Below are 16,091 nucleotides of genomic sequence, written 5' to 3'. Positions count from 1 at the left end.
CCTCTGATGCTCCCGTAGACCAGAACGCACCTCTGACGCTCCCTTGTAGCTGCCCTGCCTGGTTGCTTCTGGCAGACGCCAGGGAACCGGCAGCACCGAGCGTGTGACAAGTGGTTGGAAGGTGACAAGTCACCGCGGTGCCGGGAGGGGCTCCGAATGAAAAGATGCCCATGATGACTTGGAAAAATCTGGACGCGGGTTATGTACTTAGTGGTAGGGAGTATAGTTTATTTTTTAGGTAAGATAAAAGCATTGTGGTTTTTTGTTTGTTTTAAAGGGTCCTTTTAGAGAAATGTACTGAAAAAGCTTATGAAATGCATGGGATCCACTAAAAATAGGGGACTGGGGGCTTGGGGGGAGGGTTAGGGGTGACATGAGGCTGCCGGTGAGTGGGGAGGAAGGGGGTTGCCCTTTGCATCTCTATCCTTTTATAATAATTATTGTGGAACTGTCTCATGGGATAGACTGGAAGTGTGGTGATGGGTGCAGGGCAATGGCCCCCAGAGAGATCCCTGCCCAGGTGCTGGGACCTAGGACCCTGGGACCTCACGTGGTAAGGGGACTCCACAGATAGGAGTGAGCAAAGGATCAGAAGTGGTGGCCTTGGATTATCCAGGGGGGGGGCCAGCAGCCTTCAGGGTCTGTGTGGCAGAAACCCTTTCCCAGCCGGGTCAGAGTTACCAGCAGGAGGGAGGAGAGCATGAGGGCGGCTTGCCCTGCATTGTTGACCTTAGCGGAAGGGGGCAAGGGACGTAGTGGCTTCCAGCAGTAGGGACAGCCCTTAGCAGGCAGCCAGCAGGGACACGGGACTAGAGTCCCAGCACTGCAGGGGGCCCCCACGCACATGGAAAAGAAGAGGCCAGCACCACACGCCTGTAGGGTCGGTGAGGTGCAGATTTGGCCTGTCGGAGGGCAGAGTGATTTGCTGGAGCAGGCAGCTGGGTCCCCGTGAGGGGAGGCCATGGCGTCCTAAGCAAGAACGGGGGTGTGAGCGATGAGGCTGTCCTTATTAAAGGTTCTCTTCACGCTGCATTTTCTGGACCAAAGCTGCGACTGGATTCAGTATTTGCACTTGAGTCCAGGGAGCTGGCTGTCCCGGGCATGCAAAGCCGCCCCGGGTGTGTGAAGCCCAGTTGCTGAGTGTAGACAGTTGAACACAGCTGCTGAAATGTCACCCTGCGTGTCTGTCATTCACAGGACCACCCTTACCTGTGTCAGACAAAGCACGGCTTTGAAGAGAGGCTTTTCTAAAATAAATGAAAACACGAAATAAACCTACTTACAGAAGCTTGGTCTTTGTTTCCTCTCTTCTGCCAACCCCCCACGCCCCCTTCCCCCCAAACTTCCAGAACCTTTCTGCGCCCACCAAACCCTGCTGGATGGCAGCTCATCCTTGGTGGGAGGGGAGTGCGCATGTGAGGAGATTTCGGGGAGGTGGGGACCCCGTGCAGAGGGAGGAGGACGCCTGCGGGAGCTGGGAGCTGTTCCCGGTGGCGCAGAGCTTGGAAGAGGGTGGGGCGCCGCCAGGCCCCTTCCTGCAGGAGAGGCTTGGGCCTAGAGAGCCCACTGGGCTGTGCTGTGTGCACGGCTTCTGGTCCTCGGCGGGGGGCGGGCACGGTGGGGGAATGGGCTACAGTTGGACACAGACGGGCACGGTAGCGCCCTCTTGTTTCTCAGGAAGCTCCCTCATGGGCCTGTTGCTGTTTTGTAGGTGGTGAAGCTGTTGTTACGGTATGGAGGGAACCCTCAGCAAAGCAACAGGAAAGGCGAGACGCCACTGAAGGTGGCCAACTCCCCGACCATGGTGAATCTCCTGTTGGGCAAGGGCACCTACACATCCAGCGAGGAGAGCTCGACCGGTGAGTGGCTGGGCACCGCGCCGTGTGTGCTGGCTGGGGCTGGGAGCACAGGGTCTGGGCCTCTTTGTGCTGCTGTGGTGGGCACGGTGAGCTTCCCCGTATCTGCCGACGCCTGTGCTTACGGGAGCTTCTGGACTGCCAGGGCCCTGTCGCCGGGGGTTTCCGTGCCAGCAGTCCCGCAGGCTTACTGCTTATGTGCCAGCCCTGCCTTCACACGGACCTCTCTCTGGTCAGCCTCCGATTTCACCAAATCAGGCGACGGGCTCCCCCTCCCTTCCCCTGCCGAGGGCAGCCCGGACCTCGTCTGCTCTGTGCCCTCCCCGTGCATGTTCTGGGTGGTGGTTGTGAATCTGTCTCTGACCTCCCCCTCCCTGTTCCCAGCAGAGAGCTCAGAGGAGGAAGACGCCCCGTCGTTCGCCCCTTCTAGCTCAGTTGACGGCAATAACACAGACTCTGAGTTTGAGAAAGGCCTAAAGCACAAGGCTAAGAACCCAGAGCCCCAGAAACCTGTGACCCCCGTAAAGGACGAGTACGAGTTTGACGAGGACGACGAGCAGGACAGGGTCCCTCCAGTGGACGACAAGCACTTGCTGAAAAAGGATTACAGAAAAGAGACTAAATCAAACAGTTTTATTTCCATACCCAAGATGGAAGTGAAAAGTTACACTAAAAATAACACAATTGCACCAAAGAAAGCAGCTCATCGAATCTTGTCGGACACCTCGGACGAGGAGGACGTCGCTGTCGCTGCGGGGACGGGAGAGAAGCTCAGACTCCCGGCACACGCGGTCCTGCCCAGTAACAGAGCACGGGGGCCTTCCAGCTCCAAGCAGCAGAAGGGAAACAGTAAAGTGAGAAAGAAGCGGAAGAAAGAAGCAAAAGGCAAAGAGGTGCGATTTGGAAAGAGGAACGACAAGTTCTGCTCATCGGAGTCGGACAGCGAGTCCTCGGAGAGCGGCGAGGACGACGGGGACTCGGTGGGGAGCTCCGGCTGCCTCAAGGAGTCCCCGCTGGTGCTGAAGGACCCCTCCCTGTTCAGCTCTCTGTCTGCCTCCTCCACCTCGTCCCACGGGAGCTCTGCTGCCCAGAAGCAGAACCCCAGCCACTCGGACCCGCACGCCAAGCACTGGCGGACAGACAATTGGAAAACCATTTCTTCTCCCGCCTGGTCAGAGGTTAGCTCTCTGTCAGACTCCACAAGGACGAGACTGACGAGCGAGTCTGATTGCTCCTCTGAGGGCTCCAGTGTGGAGTCGCTGAAGCCCGTGCGGAAGAAGCAAGAGCACAGGAAGAGGGGCAGCTTGCAGAGCGCCCTGTCCGAGAAGAAGAGCTCTTTCCATGCCACTGTGGACGGGGCCATTCCGAAGCTGGACAAGGAGGGGAAGGTCGTCAAGAAACACAAAACGAAACACAAACACAAAAACAAGGAGAAAGGGCTGTGTTCGGTGGGTCAGGAACTCAAGCTGAAAAGCTTCACCTACGAGTACGAGGACTGCAAGCAGAGGTCCGAGAAGGCCATACTCCTGGACAACGATGTGTCCAGCGAAAACAAGTTGAAGGCCTTGAAGCACGACAGGGACCACTTCAAGAAGGACGAGAGACTTGGCAAGATGAAGTCGGAGGACAAGGAATGGCTCTTCAAAGAGGAGGGGGTCAAAGTTTCCAAGGATGAAAAATCCCTGAAGAGAATCAAGGACGTGAGCAGGTCTTTCCGGGAGGAAAAGGACCGCTTCAGTAAAGCAGAAAAGGAGAAATTAGTGAAGGAAAAGTCTCCTAAAGAGGAAAAACTGAGACTTTACAAAGAGGAAAGGAAGAAAAAGTCCAAAGACAGGCCCTCAAAATTAGAGAAAAAGAATGACTTTAAGGAGGACAGACTTTCGAAGGAGAAAGAAAAGACTTTCAAAGAAGAGAAGGAAAAGCTCAAAAAAGAAAAGGGGTATAAGGAAGACCCGTCCGCTTTCGACGAGTACTGTAGCAAAAGTCAGTTTCTGGAGAGCGAGGACACCAAGTGCAGCCTCTCCGACGACCAGCAGGACAGGTGGTTTTCCGACCTGTCCGACTCGTCCTTGGACTTCCGAGGGGACGACAGCTGGGATTCCCCGCTGGCAGACTACCGGGACGTGAAGAGTGACGCCGTGGCCAGACTGATCCTGGAGACGGCCAAGGACGACAGCAAGGACAAGAGGCGGGAGCACAAGGGCCGCGAGAAGCGAGACTGCGGGGACAAGCGGAGTGACAGGGACGCGTCCTCCAGGAAGAAGGACAGGGACTGTGTGGACAAGAGCTGCGAGAGGAGGAGGGAGCAGGTGGAGAAGCTCAGGGCTGTGCCCGCCTGCCTTCCTGAGAAGGACAAACGGAGGAGGGAGTCGGCCGAGGGCGGGCGGGACCGGAAGGACCCCCCCGAGGGCGCCAAGGAGCGCAGGGACGGCAGGGCCAAGCCCGAGGAGGCGGGCCGGGAGGAGCTGAAGGAGCCGGGCGGCGAGGCCGGCTTCAAGGACAGGCCCGACGGCGACTTCGGGAAGGGCCTGGAGCCCTGGGAGAGGCTGCACCCGGCCAGGGAGAAGGACAGGAAGGAGAAAGTGAAATTAGAGAAATACAAGGACAAGTCCGGTGACAAAGATAAAAGCGAAAAGTCCACCCTTGAGAAATGTCAGAAGGACAAGGAATTTGACAGATGTTTTAAAGAGAAAAAAGACGCCAAGGAGAAGCATAAAGACAAGGAGAGGAAAGCCGCTCTCGACCAGGTTAAGGACAAGAGGGAGAAGACTTTCCCTGGGCTCCTCTCTGAGGACTTCCCTGAGAAGAAAGACGAGAAGAAGGGAAAGGAGAAGAGCTGGTACATCGCAGACATCTTCACCGACGAGAGCGAGGACGAGAGAGACGAGCACGCGGCCAGCGGGCTCAGGCCCGGGGAGGCCGGGGACACGCCGCGGGGGGACGGCCCCCCGGACACCGACCGGCACCGGAAGCACTCCGCCGACCGGCAGCACTCGGAGAAGCAGAAAGACCGGGAGCTCCGAGAAAAGAAAAGGGAGAAGGGGGCCCTGGAAGGGGGCAAAGACAAGAAGGAGAGAGTCCTCGAGAAGCACAAAGACAAGAAGGACAAAGACTCCGCAGAAAAGTACAAGGACAGGAAAGACCGGACGTCCGTCGACGCCACCCAGGAAAGGAAAAACAAACAGAGGCCCCCAGAGAAGGCGGAGAGGAAGCCCCCCGCCGAGGACAAGGCCAAGAGCAGGCACCGGGACAGGCCAGACAGGGAGCACGGCCGAGACAGGAAGGCGTCGAGGAGCACGGAGGCCGAGAGGAGCCTGCTGGAGAAGCTGGAGGAGGAGGCCCTGCACGCGTACAGGGAGGACTCCAATGACAAGGCCAGCGAGGTGTCCTCGGACAGCTTCACGGACCGCGGGCCGGAGCCGGGCCTCAGCGCCCTCCTGGAGGTGTCCTTCCCAGAGCCCCCCGAGGAGAGGGTCAAGGAGAAGGAGAGGCACAGACACTCCTCGTCCTCGTCCAAGAAGAGCCACGATCGAGAGAGAATCAAGAAGGACAAGTCCGAGAGAAGAGAAAAGAGCGACGATTACAAAGACTCTGGCGGCAGGAAGGACCCCAGCCAGCACGACAAAGACTTCTCCGACGCCGACGCTTACGGGGTCCCTTACGGCACGAAAGCCGACGCAGAGGATGCGTTAGATAAAGGCATCGAGCTCTTCTCCGCGGAGAAGAAGGAGAAGAACGATTCCGAAAGAGAACCCTCCAGGAAAGCAGACAAGGAGCTGAAGCCCTATGGGTCCAGCACCGCCAGCGCCCTCAAGGAGCGGAGGAGGAGGGAGAGGCACCGGGAGAAGTGGAGGGACGACCGGGAGAAGCACCGCGACAGGCACGGGGACGGGCTCCTGCGGCACCACAAGGACGAGCCGCGGCCTGCGGCCAGAGACAAGGACAACCCTGCAAACGCCCTCAGAGACAAGTCCAGGGAGGAGAGCCTGAAACTCAGCGAGACCAAACTGAAGGAGAAGTTCAAGGAAAACCCAGAGAAAGAGAAGGGCGACCCGGCAAAGGTCGGCAACGGAAACGAGAAGCTGCCGGTGTCCAGAGACGCGGGCAAGAGAGACGCCCGGCCCAGAGAGAAGCTCCTGGGCGATGGTGACCTGATGATGACCAGCTTCGAGCGCATGCTGTCCCAGAAGGACCTGGAGGTCGAGGAGCGGCACAAGCGGCACAAGGAGAGGATGAAGCAGATGGAGAAGATGCGGCACAGGTCCGGGGACCCGAAGCTCAAGGAGAGGATGAAGCCCGCCGAGGATGTGCGCAAGAAGGGTCTGGACGCGGCTCCCAAGAAGCCGCTGGCGCTGGAGCCCGCCCTGAAGGACAGGAAGCTCAAGGAGCCTGCTCCTGCCCCGCCCACCGCCGAGAACAAGCCCCACCCGGGACCAGCTGTGGACGCGAGGGACTGGCTGGCGGGACCGCACATGAAAGAGGTCCTGCCCGCTTCTCCCAGGCCTGACCAGGGCCGACCCACCGGGGTGCCCACGCCCGCGTCCGTGGTGTCGTGCCCCAGCTACGAGGAGGCCATGCACACGCCCAGGACGCCGTCCTGCAGCGCCGACGAGTACTCTGACCTCATTTTCGACTGTGCAGACCCCCAGCCCGTGTCCAGCACGTCCGCCCGCGCCTGCTCCCCTTCCTTCTTCGACAGGTTCTCTGTAGCGGCGGGTGGGGCTTGCGAGACCGCAAGCCAGACGCCTACGAGGCCGTTGTGCACAAGCCTTTACCGTTCGGTCTCCGTCGATATCAGGAGGACCCCCGAGGAAGAATTCAGCCCTGGGGACAAGCTGTTCAGACAGCAGAGCGTCCCCACCGTGTCCACTTACGACTCACCGGGGCAGCACCTGGAGGACAAGGCCCCTGGGCCCCCAGGTCCTGCCGAGAAGTTCGCCTGCTTGTCTCCGGGGTATTACTCCCCAGACTATGGCATCCCCTCCCCCAAAGCGGACGCTCTGCAGTGCCCGCCTGCGGCCGCGGTCAACACCACCCCCTCCCCAGAGGGTGCCTTCTCTGGTTTACAAGCAAAGTCCCCCCCTCCACACAGAGATGAGCTGTTGGCCCCATCCATGGAGGGAGCCCTTCCGCCTGACTTGGGCATCCCCCTGGATGCCACGGAGGACCAGCAGGCCACTGCCGCCATCATCCCCCCGGAGCCCAGCTACCTGGAACCACTGGACGAGGGGCCCTTCAGCACGGTCATCACGGAGGAGCCCGTCGAGTGGGCGCACCCGGCGGCCTCGGAGCAGGGCCTCTCCTGCAGCCTGATCGGGGGCGCCCCTGAGAACCCCGTCAGCTGGCCTGTGGGGCCGGACCTCCTGCTTAAGTCCCCGCAGCGACTCCCCGAGTCCCCGCAGCATTTCTGCCCCAGTGAGGCCGTGCACCCTGCTGCGCCGGGGCCCTTTGGGGCCACAGAGCCCCCTTACCCAGGCTCCCCTGACTCGTACCCTCTGTCGGCCACCGAGCCTGGACTTGAGGGTGCCAAAGGCGACGTGGTGGAGGCGGTCCCCGTCCCTGTCTCCGCCCCAGAGGAACCAGCCGCCTTTGCCCCTGCCTCCAGGCTGGAGCCTTTCTTCTCCAACTGCAAGCCGCTGCCGGAAGCAGCCCCCGACACGGCCCCGGAGCCTGCGTGTTTGACCACCGTGGCTCAGGTGGAGGCTCTGGGGCCCATGGAAAGTAACTTCCTGGAAAATGGGCATGACCTGTCGGCCCTCGGCCAGGTGGAGCCGGTGCCCTGGCCCGATGGCTTCCCCAGCGCCGAGGACGACTTAGATCTCGGGCCCTTCTCGCTGCCAGACCTTCCCCCTCTGCAAGCGAAAGACGTTTCCGACGTCGAAACAGAACCTGTAGAAGAGACTGCCCTTGTCCCTCCAGAAGAGACCCCGGCGGGGCCCCCTGTGGTCCTGAATGGCGGGGATGGCCCTGCCGCAGCCGCCGAGGACCAGCCCCTGCGGCCTCCCGACCAGGTGGCCCCCCGGCTCGCCGCAGAGCCCGAGCCCGAGCCCCCGGAGGAGCCCCAGCCAGATGCCACGGTGGAAGCCGCGGTGGAAGCCGGGGCCGTGTCGGAGGGGAGGGTCCCCGAGGACTCTGACTCCAGCCTGGGGCCCGCGCCGGCACCCCCTGAACAGCCACCCCCAGGGAGCGGAGAGGAGGCGGTCGAGGGCCAAGATGCGCCGGCCGCATCCCACAGCGTGCCCGATGCCCCCGTGGATGGCTCGGCCGTGGCGGACGGGGCCGGCCCGCTTGACAGTGCCCGTCTCGAGGGGCCGCTGGGCAGCATCCAGCCGGAAGTGATGGAACCAGAACCCAAACCCGCGGCCGAAGCCCCCAAGGCCCCCAAAGTGGAGGAGATCCCCCAGCGCATGACCAGGAACCGGGCCCAGATGCTGGCCAACCAGAACAAGCAGAGCTCGCCCCCCTCGGAGAAGGAGCCCGCGCCCGCGCCCGCCCCCCGAGCGAAGGGCCGCTGCTGTGAGGACGACGACCCCCAGGCCCAGCACCCACGCAAGCGCCGCTTCCAGCGCTCCAGCCAGCAGCTGCAGCAGCAGATGAACACGTCCACGCAGCAGACGCGGGAAGTGATCCAGCAGACGCTGGCCGCCATTGTGGACGCCATCAAGCTGGACGACATCGAGCCCTACCACAGCGACAGGTCCAACCCGTACTTCGAATACTTGCAGATCAGGAAGAAGATCGAGGAGAAGCGCAAGATCCTCTGCTACATCCCCCCTCAGGCGCCCCAGTGCTACGCCGAGTACGTCACCTACACGGGCTCCTACCTCCTGGACGGCAAGCCGCTCAGCAAGCTGCACATCCCCGTGGTGAGTACCAGGGCGGGGCTGGGACCCCCGCGGGCCGCGTGAGCGCAGACGCCAAGCCAGCAGGGCTCGGTGCCCCCCTGGGGGCCAGCCTCCCACACGGTGGGCCCTGCTGACGGGGCGCCTCGGGGTCAGGAGACCGGCTCACTTGGCTCTGTGCACGTCCCTCCTCCTCACCCGGGGCTGCCCACCTCCTGCGTCACGCACATCGACACAGCCGTACCGCTCCCTGCCTCTCGGGGAGCCCCCCCTAACACCCAGTGCCTCCACGGACACCTAGGCCTGGCCCCTCTGAGTCCCTCCACACTTCGGTCCTGTTTCCCGGTGGCCGCACGTTGCTGATGCGAAACCAGGCCTCCATCCTTCTTACACTGGGGCCCGAGCAACCCTGGCCCCTTTCCCACCTCCTCCAGGTGCACCCTTCACGGGGTTCGCGGGCCCCTCCACCCCGAGGGCCTGTCCCTAAGCCCCCATCCCCACCCGTGGGCGCTGCACCCAGAGCCTCTGGTCCCTTTCGTCTACTCTGTTCCCTTGGCCGCCTGATCATCTTCCATTGGCACCCAGTGACCCCGTGTCTGTGCAGACGTGACCCTTTCAAACCCCGCCATGCACACCGCATCCCAGCCCCCTCGAGTGCACGTCTGGGCCGTCAGGCACACATCTTGCACATCCCCTGCTGCTCCCGTTGCACACCCTTCCCCTGGGTGGGCTCCTGCCTCCTGCTCGCACAGCGGAGCCCAACCTCTGCTTTCCTCTGCTCACTCCCAGCCCGCCCAGCCTGCTCCACGTGCAGGTGATTTGCTGCTTTTTTTTTTTTTTTTTTTTGGAGGGGGGCATCGCACCTTGAAGAAAAGCAAGAACTTCTGTTTTATGCTGGGAGAGCCCAGGCACACAGCCCACATCGCCAGTCTCAGGGGGAAACCCCCCCTCCCCCCCCCAGCCAGGGGTGTCAACGTTGGATGCGTGTGCTCTGAAAGTTGGTGTCTGAGCTGGCTCTCCACCGGGGCTGACATCTGGTGTGTTCTGATCAAGGACCCGTGGCTCGGAGCATCAGGCTCCGGGGGGCAAGGCACTGAGAGCGCAGCGCCTGGGCCACCACCCGCCTCCCAGCACGGCCCAGGCCCGCACTTTGGCTGCGGAATGGGGGACGCTCCCAGCACAGCTCTCCCCGATCCCAGGCTGCCCTGGGCCGGAGACGAGGCAGCTTAGCCCTGTCGGTCCTGGGGCGGGGAGGATTAGCTGTTTGGTCTCGTCTGGGACACCAGATCCCAAAAGAATTTGACCTGGGATCTCTGTTGAGTGAGACGTTGGGTTGCCTTTTTCGTTTAAATTTTAAATGTTTTCAAAACAGAGTACCATGACCATCGTGGAAAGTTTGGGGTCACTGTGGTTTACCTAGCTTCTGCTTACCTTCCGCTGGGTCTCACACCTTCTTTCGTAGCGACCGCTCTGTTTTCCTTCCTGTTGCCACACCACGGGCACCCAGGCTGTTTGGGAAGGGTGGGCAGAGGGCGGGCATCCTGGTGCGGGTTCACAGCCCCACCAACCCCCACCCCCCCATGATTGCAGATTGCGCCCCCTCCCTCCCTGGCGGAGCCCCTGAAGGAGTTGTTCAAGCAGCAGGAGACGGTGCGGGGCAAGCTGCGTCTGCAGCACAGCATCGAGCGGGTAAGAGGGGCTGTGGGTGCGGGGCGTCGGGCCGGGGCACGGCTGGCCCGCAGGAGGCCTGGCTCATCCGGCTGCTGTCCTCCAGGAAAAGCTCATCGTCTCCTGCGAGCAGGAGATCCTGCGGGTTCACTGCCGGGCGGCGAGGACCATTGCGAACCAGGCGGTACCGTTCAGTGCCTGCACCATGCTGCTGGACTCGGAGGTCTACAACATGCCCCTGGAAAGTCAGGTGGGTGGGCACGCATGGTCCCCGCCGGGCCGTTGGGCTTGGGCCACGCCATAGGCAGTGAGTGGAAATACCCGCGTCCCACAGATCGAGGGGGCCTGGGGGGGGGGGGGGCGGCGCACGACCAGACAACAGCACGTTCAGCGTGGGTCCTCGGGGGCCTTCGGTCACTTACACTTTCCTGGAAAACAAACATAATTAGGATGAGTCACCCCTAGAGCTGCTGCTGCAGGGGCTGCCCCAGGGAACGGCCCAGTCGGAAGCGTGGACAGAGCCAGGCGCTGCAGCCGAGGGCCGGGAGGTGTTGAGCATGCAGCTGCCCACCACGGGTGTGCTTCCTTCCGCCGCGGTGGCACCGTGGCCCTGCTCTGTCCCCTTCCTCCTCCTGCCATGGTCGCGGGGCGGCTCCCAGGGGGTGTCCCGAGTGCCTGTGCCTTTCAGGGGCCTCACCTGCTGGCAACTCCCAGTGCTGACCTGTCCCCGCAGACTCCCGTGTCCCCCTCCGTCCCCCGCTGCCTGCCGCATTCGGGCCTGGGGCCAGACTGTCGCCGGTTTGCTCCTCGGTCGATTCTCTTCCTTGACCACCACTGTTGACTTTTTAAAATCCACCCAGAGTGTGTCATTTCGGGCCTGCCCCCTGCCCCCTGGTGACTCCTGTGCCCCACGCGCCAGCGTGAGCTCCCACCGCACCGCATGCTCATGAGCAGCATTCTCAGGTTGGATATGTGCAGAAGTAGGTGGTTCAGAGATTTCTTTTAAAATTTATCAGTGCATAAAGGATTTTCTGTGCACTTACAGTCTTTAAGAATATCTCAAAAACTTGCCCCATCAGGGAAGCCTGGCTCTCTGTTGGCAGAGCATGCAGCCAGCCCTTCCTGTCAGGGTCGTGAGTTCAAGCCCCACATTGGGCCTGAAGCCTACTTAAAATTTGAAGAAATTAACTTTCCCCATTAACCTGCTGTCTGAAGCAAAAGGTGTAAAATAAAATGGTTAGGCACTGAAGGACTACTTTAGGGAATTTTTGCATCTAAAAGCAAGTACCTCGGTGACTTCCTGAGCCGCTTCTGAGCGAGCCCTCCCATGCATCTGGGACGGGGCCTGCGCCCAGCTCCCCGGGGGCCACGCATGGGGCCAGGGGGAAGAGACCTGCACAAGTGAGGGCCACACAGAAGAGCCAGACCGCAGGGGCTGTGAGACCACCTACCCGCTGCTCCTCCGGCCTGAGGCTTACCTGCTTGGGGGCCCGTCCATGGGTACAGGTGCTGCTGTGTGTGAGGACAGTGACATCAGGTTGGCCTTCCCTCCTGCGTGAAGCCACCGCGGGCCTCTCAGGGTCCTTTTTACAGGAAGTTACAAACAGAAGAAACGGAAACATAGAGGCACACGGCAGCCTCCAGGGCTGGGGGCGGGGAATGCGGAGGGAGGGCCGTGCTGGTCGGTCCTGGACCGGGATCGCGCCTGGAGACTCCAGAGTAAGGCTGCGGCTTTCACTCTGCGCGTGAGCCGTCTGCCTGGCTCTTCCCCACCCCCCAGTGCCCACGTCTGCTCTTTGCAGGGGGATGAGAACAAGTCCGTGCGCGACCGGTTCAACGCCCGCCAGTTCATCTCCTGGCTCCAGGACGTGGACGACAAGTATGACCGCATGAAGGTGAGGGCCCTGTGCCCCCCAAGCTGCGCCTGGGCTGGGGGTCCCAGCAGGTGTCTGGGGCGGGGGGCGGGGTGGCTGCTGCTGGGTCCCCTGTTTGGAAGTGACAGTGTCAGACCTTCTGAACCCAGCGGATACTTTCAGGGAGCTGAGATCTCCCCGCCCCCATGTTGCCTCCTTAGAGTGTCTTCCCTCCTGTCCAGGTGTGCGGGGAGCAGCTCCTGTCACCAGCTGGCGGTCAGACCTCTGTGGGACCCCACCTTGAGCCCTCCTCAAAGGTCACAGCGTGCACCCAGCACCGCTGCTCTGGACGTGCTGACCAGTGCAGCAGGCAGAGGATGGGTGGGAGATAGAGAAAGATTAGCAAGTAAGAAGCACACCCTCATCCGCAGGTGCTAGGGTTGCCGACTGGAAAACCGAACGCCAGTTACAGAATTGACACTAGGGTCAGCGCCACCCCTGGGAGGCTCCAGGAGGCAGGGCCCAAGAGGGCCGTGCCCGCTCTTCTCACTAGAGCTCTGGGGCTGGTGGGGGCGGGGGGAGCCTGTTCTTGAAGAGGAAGACAGTGTTTGCAGGATGCCGGCCCTAACCTGCGTCCCCTCCCCTCACGGACCCATGGCTGTGGTGCCCTCGGAGAGGTGCTGGCGTGGAGTAGGCGGCCCAGAGCAGACAGTAAGAGCCCACACGGCGTCTGTGGCCCCGGGCTCATCCCTGGGAACCTCCCAGTCATGCCTGCCAGGCCTGGTGGCTGCCCCGTAACAAGACAGAGCCATCCTGACCACGTTAAAGTTAGACGTTGTGCATTGAAAACACAGGAGTGTAATGTCCTTAATGTACAAAGAACTTAAAAAACCAGGGTGAATAGAAAAAGACGTGGAGGGGCGCAGTCGTTGAGCGTCGGACTCGGTTTCAGCTCCGGTCACGATCTCAGGGTCGTGGGATCGAGCCCTGCACTGGGCCCCTCGCTCAGCGCGGAGTCGGCTCAAGAGTCTCTCTCTCTCTCTCTCTCTCTCTCCTGCCCTTCCCCCACTTGTGCGCGTGCCACTCTCAAAATCTTTTTTGAAAAAGAAAGGAAGTACGCCACGTGTGCCTGGTTTGGAGCCGTGGCCACCATAAACAGTGGTTTGTTTCCAGAACAGTAGAGACGGAGGAGGGTTCCCACCCCGACCCCTCAGCACATGGAACCATTTTAAGGCAGATTAGACACTGCTCCTCCACCGTCTGTGCTTCTGTGCGCGCGTCTGAGAAAACAGGTCTGGCCGCGAGGAGAGAGCCCTCACACCGTGTTCACACCCCCCTCTGCCCGCGAACCGCCCGACCCCAGGCCCATCCGCGCCGCCTCCAGCCCTGTCCCACCTCAGTGACTCCGTCAGACGCTCTTTAGGCTCCCCCCTTTCACCTGCTCCGTCCGGGACACTTAACGTAGCACACCCTGAACGGTACCACCGCCGTTACTTAGAACCTAATTAACAGGGTACCCCGCGTACAAAACGCTTCAAACCCTACATAACCAGTTTCATGTGTTTCGTTTGTTTTCTGGCGCCTGGCTGGTTCAGTGGGTAGAGCATGCGACTACTGATCTTGGGGTCATGAGTTCGAGCCCCACATGTGGCATGGAGCCTAAAGGTTTTTTTTTTTTTTAAAAAGACATAATTTGTAGTACAAGTGACTAAGACAACCAGCCCTAAATAATTATAAAATGAAAATGGCCAAGAACAGTAGCTATCAGTTTTAATTAGACGCTACTGTGAAACCTGGGGGTGGGGCACCACGCAGGGACGGGGCTGGGCACCCGTGGGCTCAGCACCGCTGCTGAGCCGTGCGGAGGCCGGGGGCGCTCGGGTAGCCTGTGGGGCGGGGGGGGGGGGCCCCGGGGCCCCGCCTCGCGTGGGCGGCGGGGGGGGGGGGGGGGGGGGCGGGGTCCTGCCTCAGCTCCCCTCACCTGCTGTGTTTCCCGCACAGACGTGTCTCCTGATGCGGCAACAGCATGAGGCCGCGGCTCTCAACGCCGTGCAGAGGATGGAGTGGCAGCTGAAGGTCCAGGAGCTGGACCCCGCCGGGCACAAGTCCCTGTGTGTGAACGAGGTGCCCTCCTTCTACGTGCCCATGGTCGACGTCAACGACGACTTCGTGCTTCTGCCAGCCTGACGCACCTCGGTACGGCCGCACAGGACACGGGCGAGGGCCACACGTGTCTGCCCGGCGCTGCTGCCACGTTCAGGCAGTGGAGGGAGCCTTGTCCCTCAGGTGGGGACACCCAGGGAGAGACCCGCACTTTGCCCCCTGGGGCAAGGCTCTGTAATACCAGCTGCCGCGGGAGGCCCAGGAGACCTCGGGGACGCAGACGCGGCGGCCGGGGTCTGCCCTCCAGCCGGCTGCACGGGCATTTCAGGAGCTGCAGAACCGAGTGTATTTTTTAAAATTTCTTGTTCCATTCTGATCAACTAAAAGAAAATCAAGGCGTCCACCCCTCAGAAGCCGTGCCCTCCAGGTCGGAGGGCAGGGAGAGTGCGGACCCAGCTGCTGTCCGGCTGCCCCGGGCCTCAGTCAGGCCGGGACGCTGTGCGGGGGCGGGGGGGGGGAAGGGCCAGCCGCCCGCCCGCCAGACACGGACTCGGAGCCGGGACTCGGGTTGTGTTTTTAATGGAGTCAAATCCACGTGGTTTGTATATTTTTTCCTTTAATCTTGGGCATTTTGTTTCTCTTTCTGAGAACATAACTTGAAACACTACAGAGCCAATAATCATATAAAAAGTATACCCGTAAACGCTGTACAGTTTTATACACATTCACAATGTACTTTTGCTGCCTTCTAGATAATTTATTTTGCAACACATTACTGCACAGTTGTAAATAACTTCTGTACTGTAACATCACTTCAGTTATGTGTAAAGAAATAAATAAATTAATTAAATGCTCTTTGTACATGACAGGCCCCTCTCCAGGAGGGGCCGACCCACAGGACTCAGCTGAGGGGTCCCTCTGCGTCTTCAACTTGTTTTCCTTCCCAATTAGTACCTATTAATTTTGAAACAGTTTTCCCTCCTTTCCCAAGCCCCCCGCCCCGCACCCCAGGCAGCCAGTCCAGGGCAGGGGGCAGAGCGGGGACACCTCCAGCCGGCTGCCCCCAGGGCCTGCCAGGAATAGGAAGGAAACGAGAGTCCCTCACGCCTGGGGCAGTGGGTCCTGGGCTGCCACCGCCTGGCCCTCTGCGCCCAGAACAGGAGCCACCACCCTGAGCTTCCACGTGTGGCTGGCAGATCTCCCAGCCAGGCTGCTGCTGATGCGGGGTCCCCACGGGGAGAGCCCCTGGGCTAGCCAGCCCCAGCTCGGAGGGCCAGGATGGGCGGGGGGAGCCCCGCCGCGCAGAGCGGACAGACCGCGGACCCTGTGTCCTCTGGGAAGAGACGCTGCGGGGATGGGACCGGGCTGGCCTGCGGCCGCCTTCTAAGCAAAGCAACTGCTTCCCAGAGACCACCCTCGCCTCATCCAATCCTGGCTCACACCGTCTGCCCCCCCACACACCCCGGGCACTGGGGACACGGCGCAGAGGTGCAGGTCCAGGCAGCTGGGTATGGGGTGGACCTTTTCCTCACTCACATTCTGGAGCCCATCACCCGGTCCTCGATCTCCCGTACCTCACTGGGCAGCAGCAACTGCAGAATGACCGCATCCCCGGGCGGGACTCCTCCGGTGCAGGGGTACCGCGGGGTGCCGGGCCAGGCTCCCACCCAGTCCGTGCGGTACCCCGGTACCGGCGGAGCCCCGCCTCTTCTCCTGACTCCCTCTTCTCCCGTTTGTGCAGAATTCCTCCAGGCTGGTACCCGCTCGTG

At 61.2% G+C, this 16,091-nt stretch overlaps 1 protein-coding gene across 13 annotated transcripts in view; it reads left to right on the top strand.

The window, feature by feature from the left end:
• ANKRD11 (ankyrin repeat domain containing 11) overlaps window positions 1-15,172 on the top strand; it is a 191,564-nt gene extending 176,392 nt beyond the window's left edge. For 10 of the 13 annotated variants that reach the window (XM_073882424.1, XM_025860413.2, XM_073882425.1 and 7 more), the window contains 6 exons: window positions 1,712-1,859; window positions 2,241-8,722; window positions 10,289-10,387; window positions 10,473-10,616; window positions 12,169-12,261; window positions 14,221-15,172. In XM_073882424.1, coding sequence (XP_073738525.1) covers window positions 1,712-1,859; window positions 2,241-8,722; window positions 10,289-10,387; window positions 10,473-10,616; window positions 12,169-12,261; window positions 14,221-14,406 — 7,152 coding nt within the window. In that variant the 3' untranslated portion in view covers window positions 14,407-15,172. Of the gene's footprint in view, window positions 1-1,711; window positions 1,860-2,240; window positions 8,723-10,288; window positions 10,388-10,472; window positions 10,617-12,168; window positions 12,262-12,461; window positions 12,626-14,220 lie in introns of all 13 variants that reach the window. The other 3 variants (XM_073882426.1, XM_025860417.2, XM_025860419.2) reach the window with 2 other exon arrangements.
• The last annotated feature ends 919 nt before the right edge of the window (window positions 15,173-16,091 follow it).

Source organism: Callorhinus ursinus, unplaced genomic scaffold (assembly GCF_003265705.2).
Source record: "Callorhinus ursinus isolate GAN/ISIS: 27379988/994484 unplaced genomic scaffold, GSC_fseal_2.0 scaffold46, whole genome shotgun sequence".
NCBI lineage: Eukaryota > Metazoa > Chordata > Mammalia > Carnivora > Otariidae > Callorhinus > Callorhinus ursinus.
This window is presented reverse-complemented; position numbering and strand designations above follow the sequence as displayed.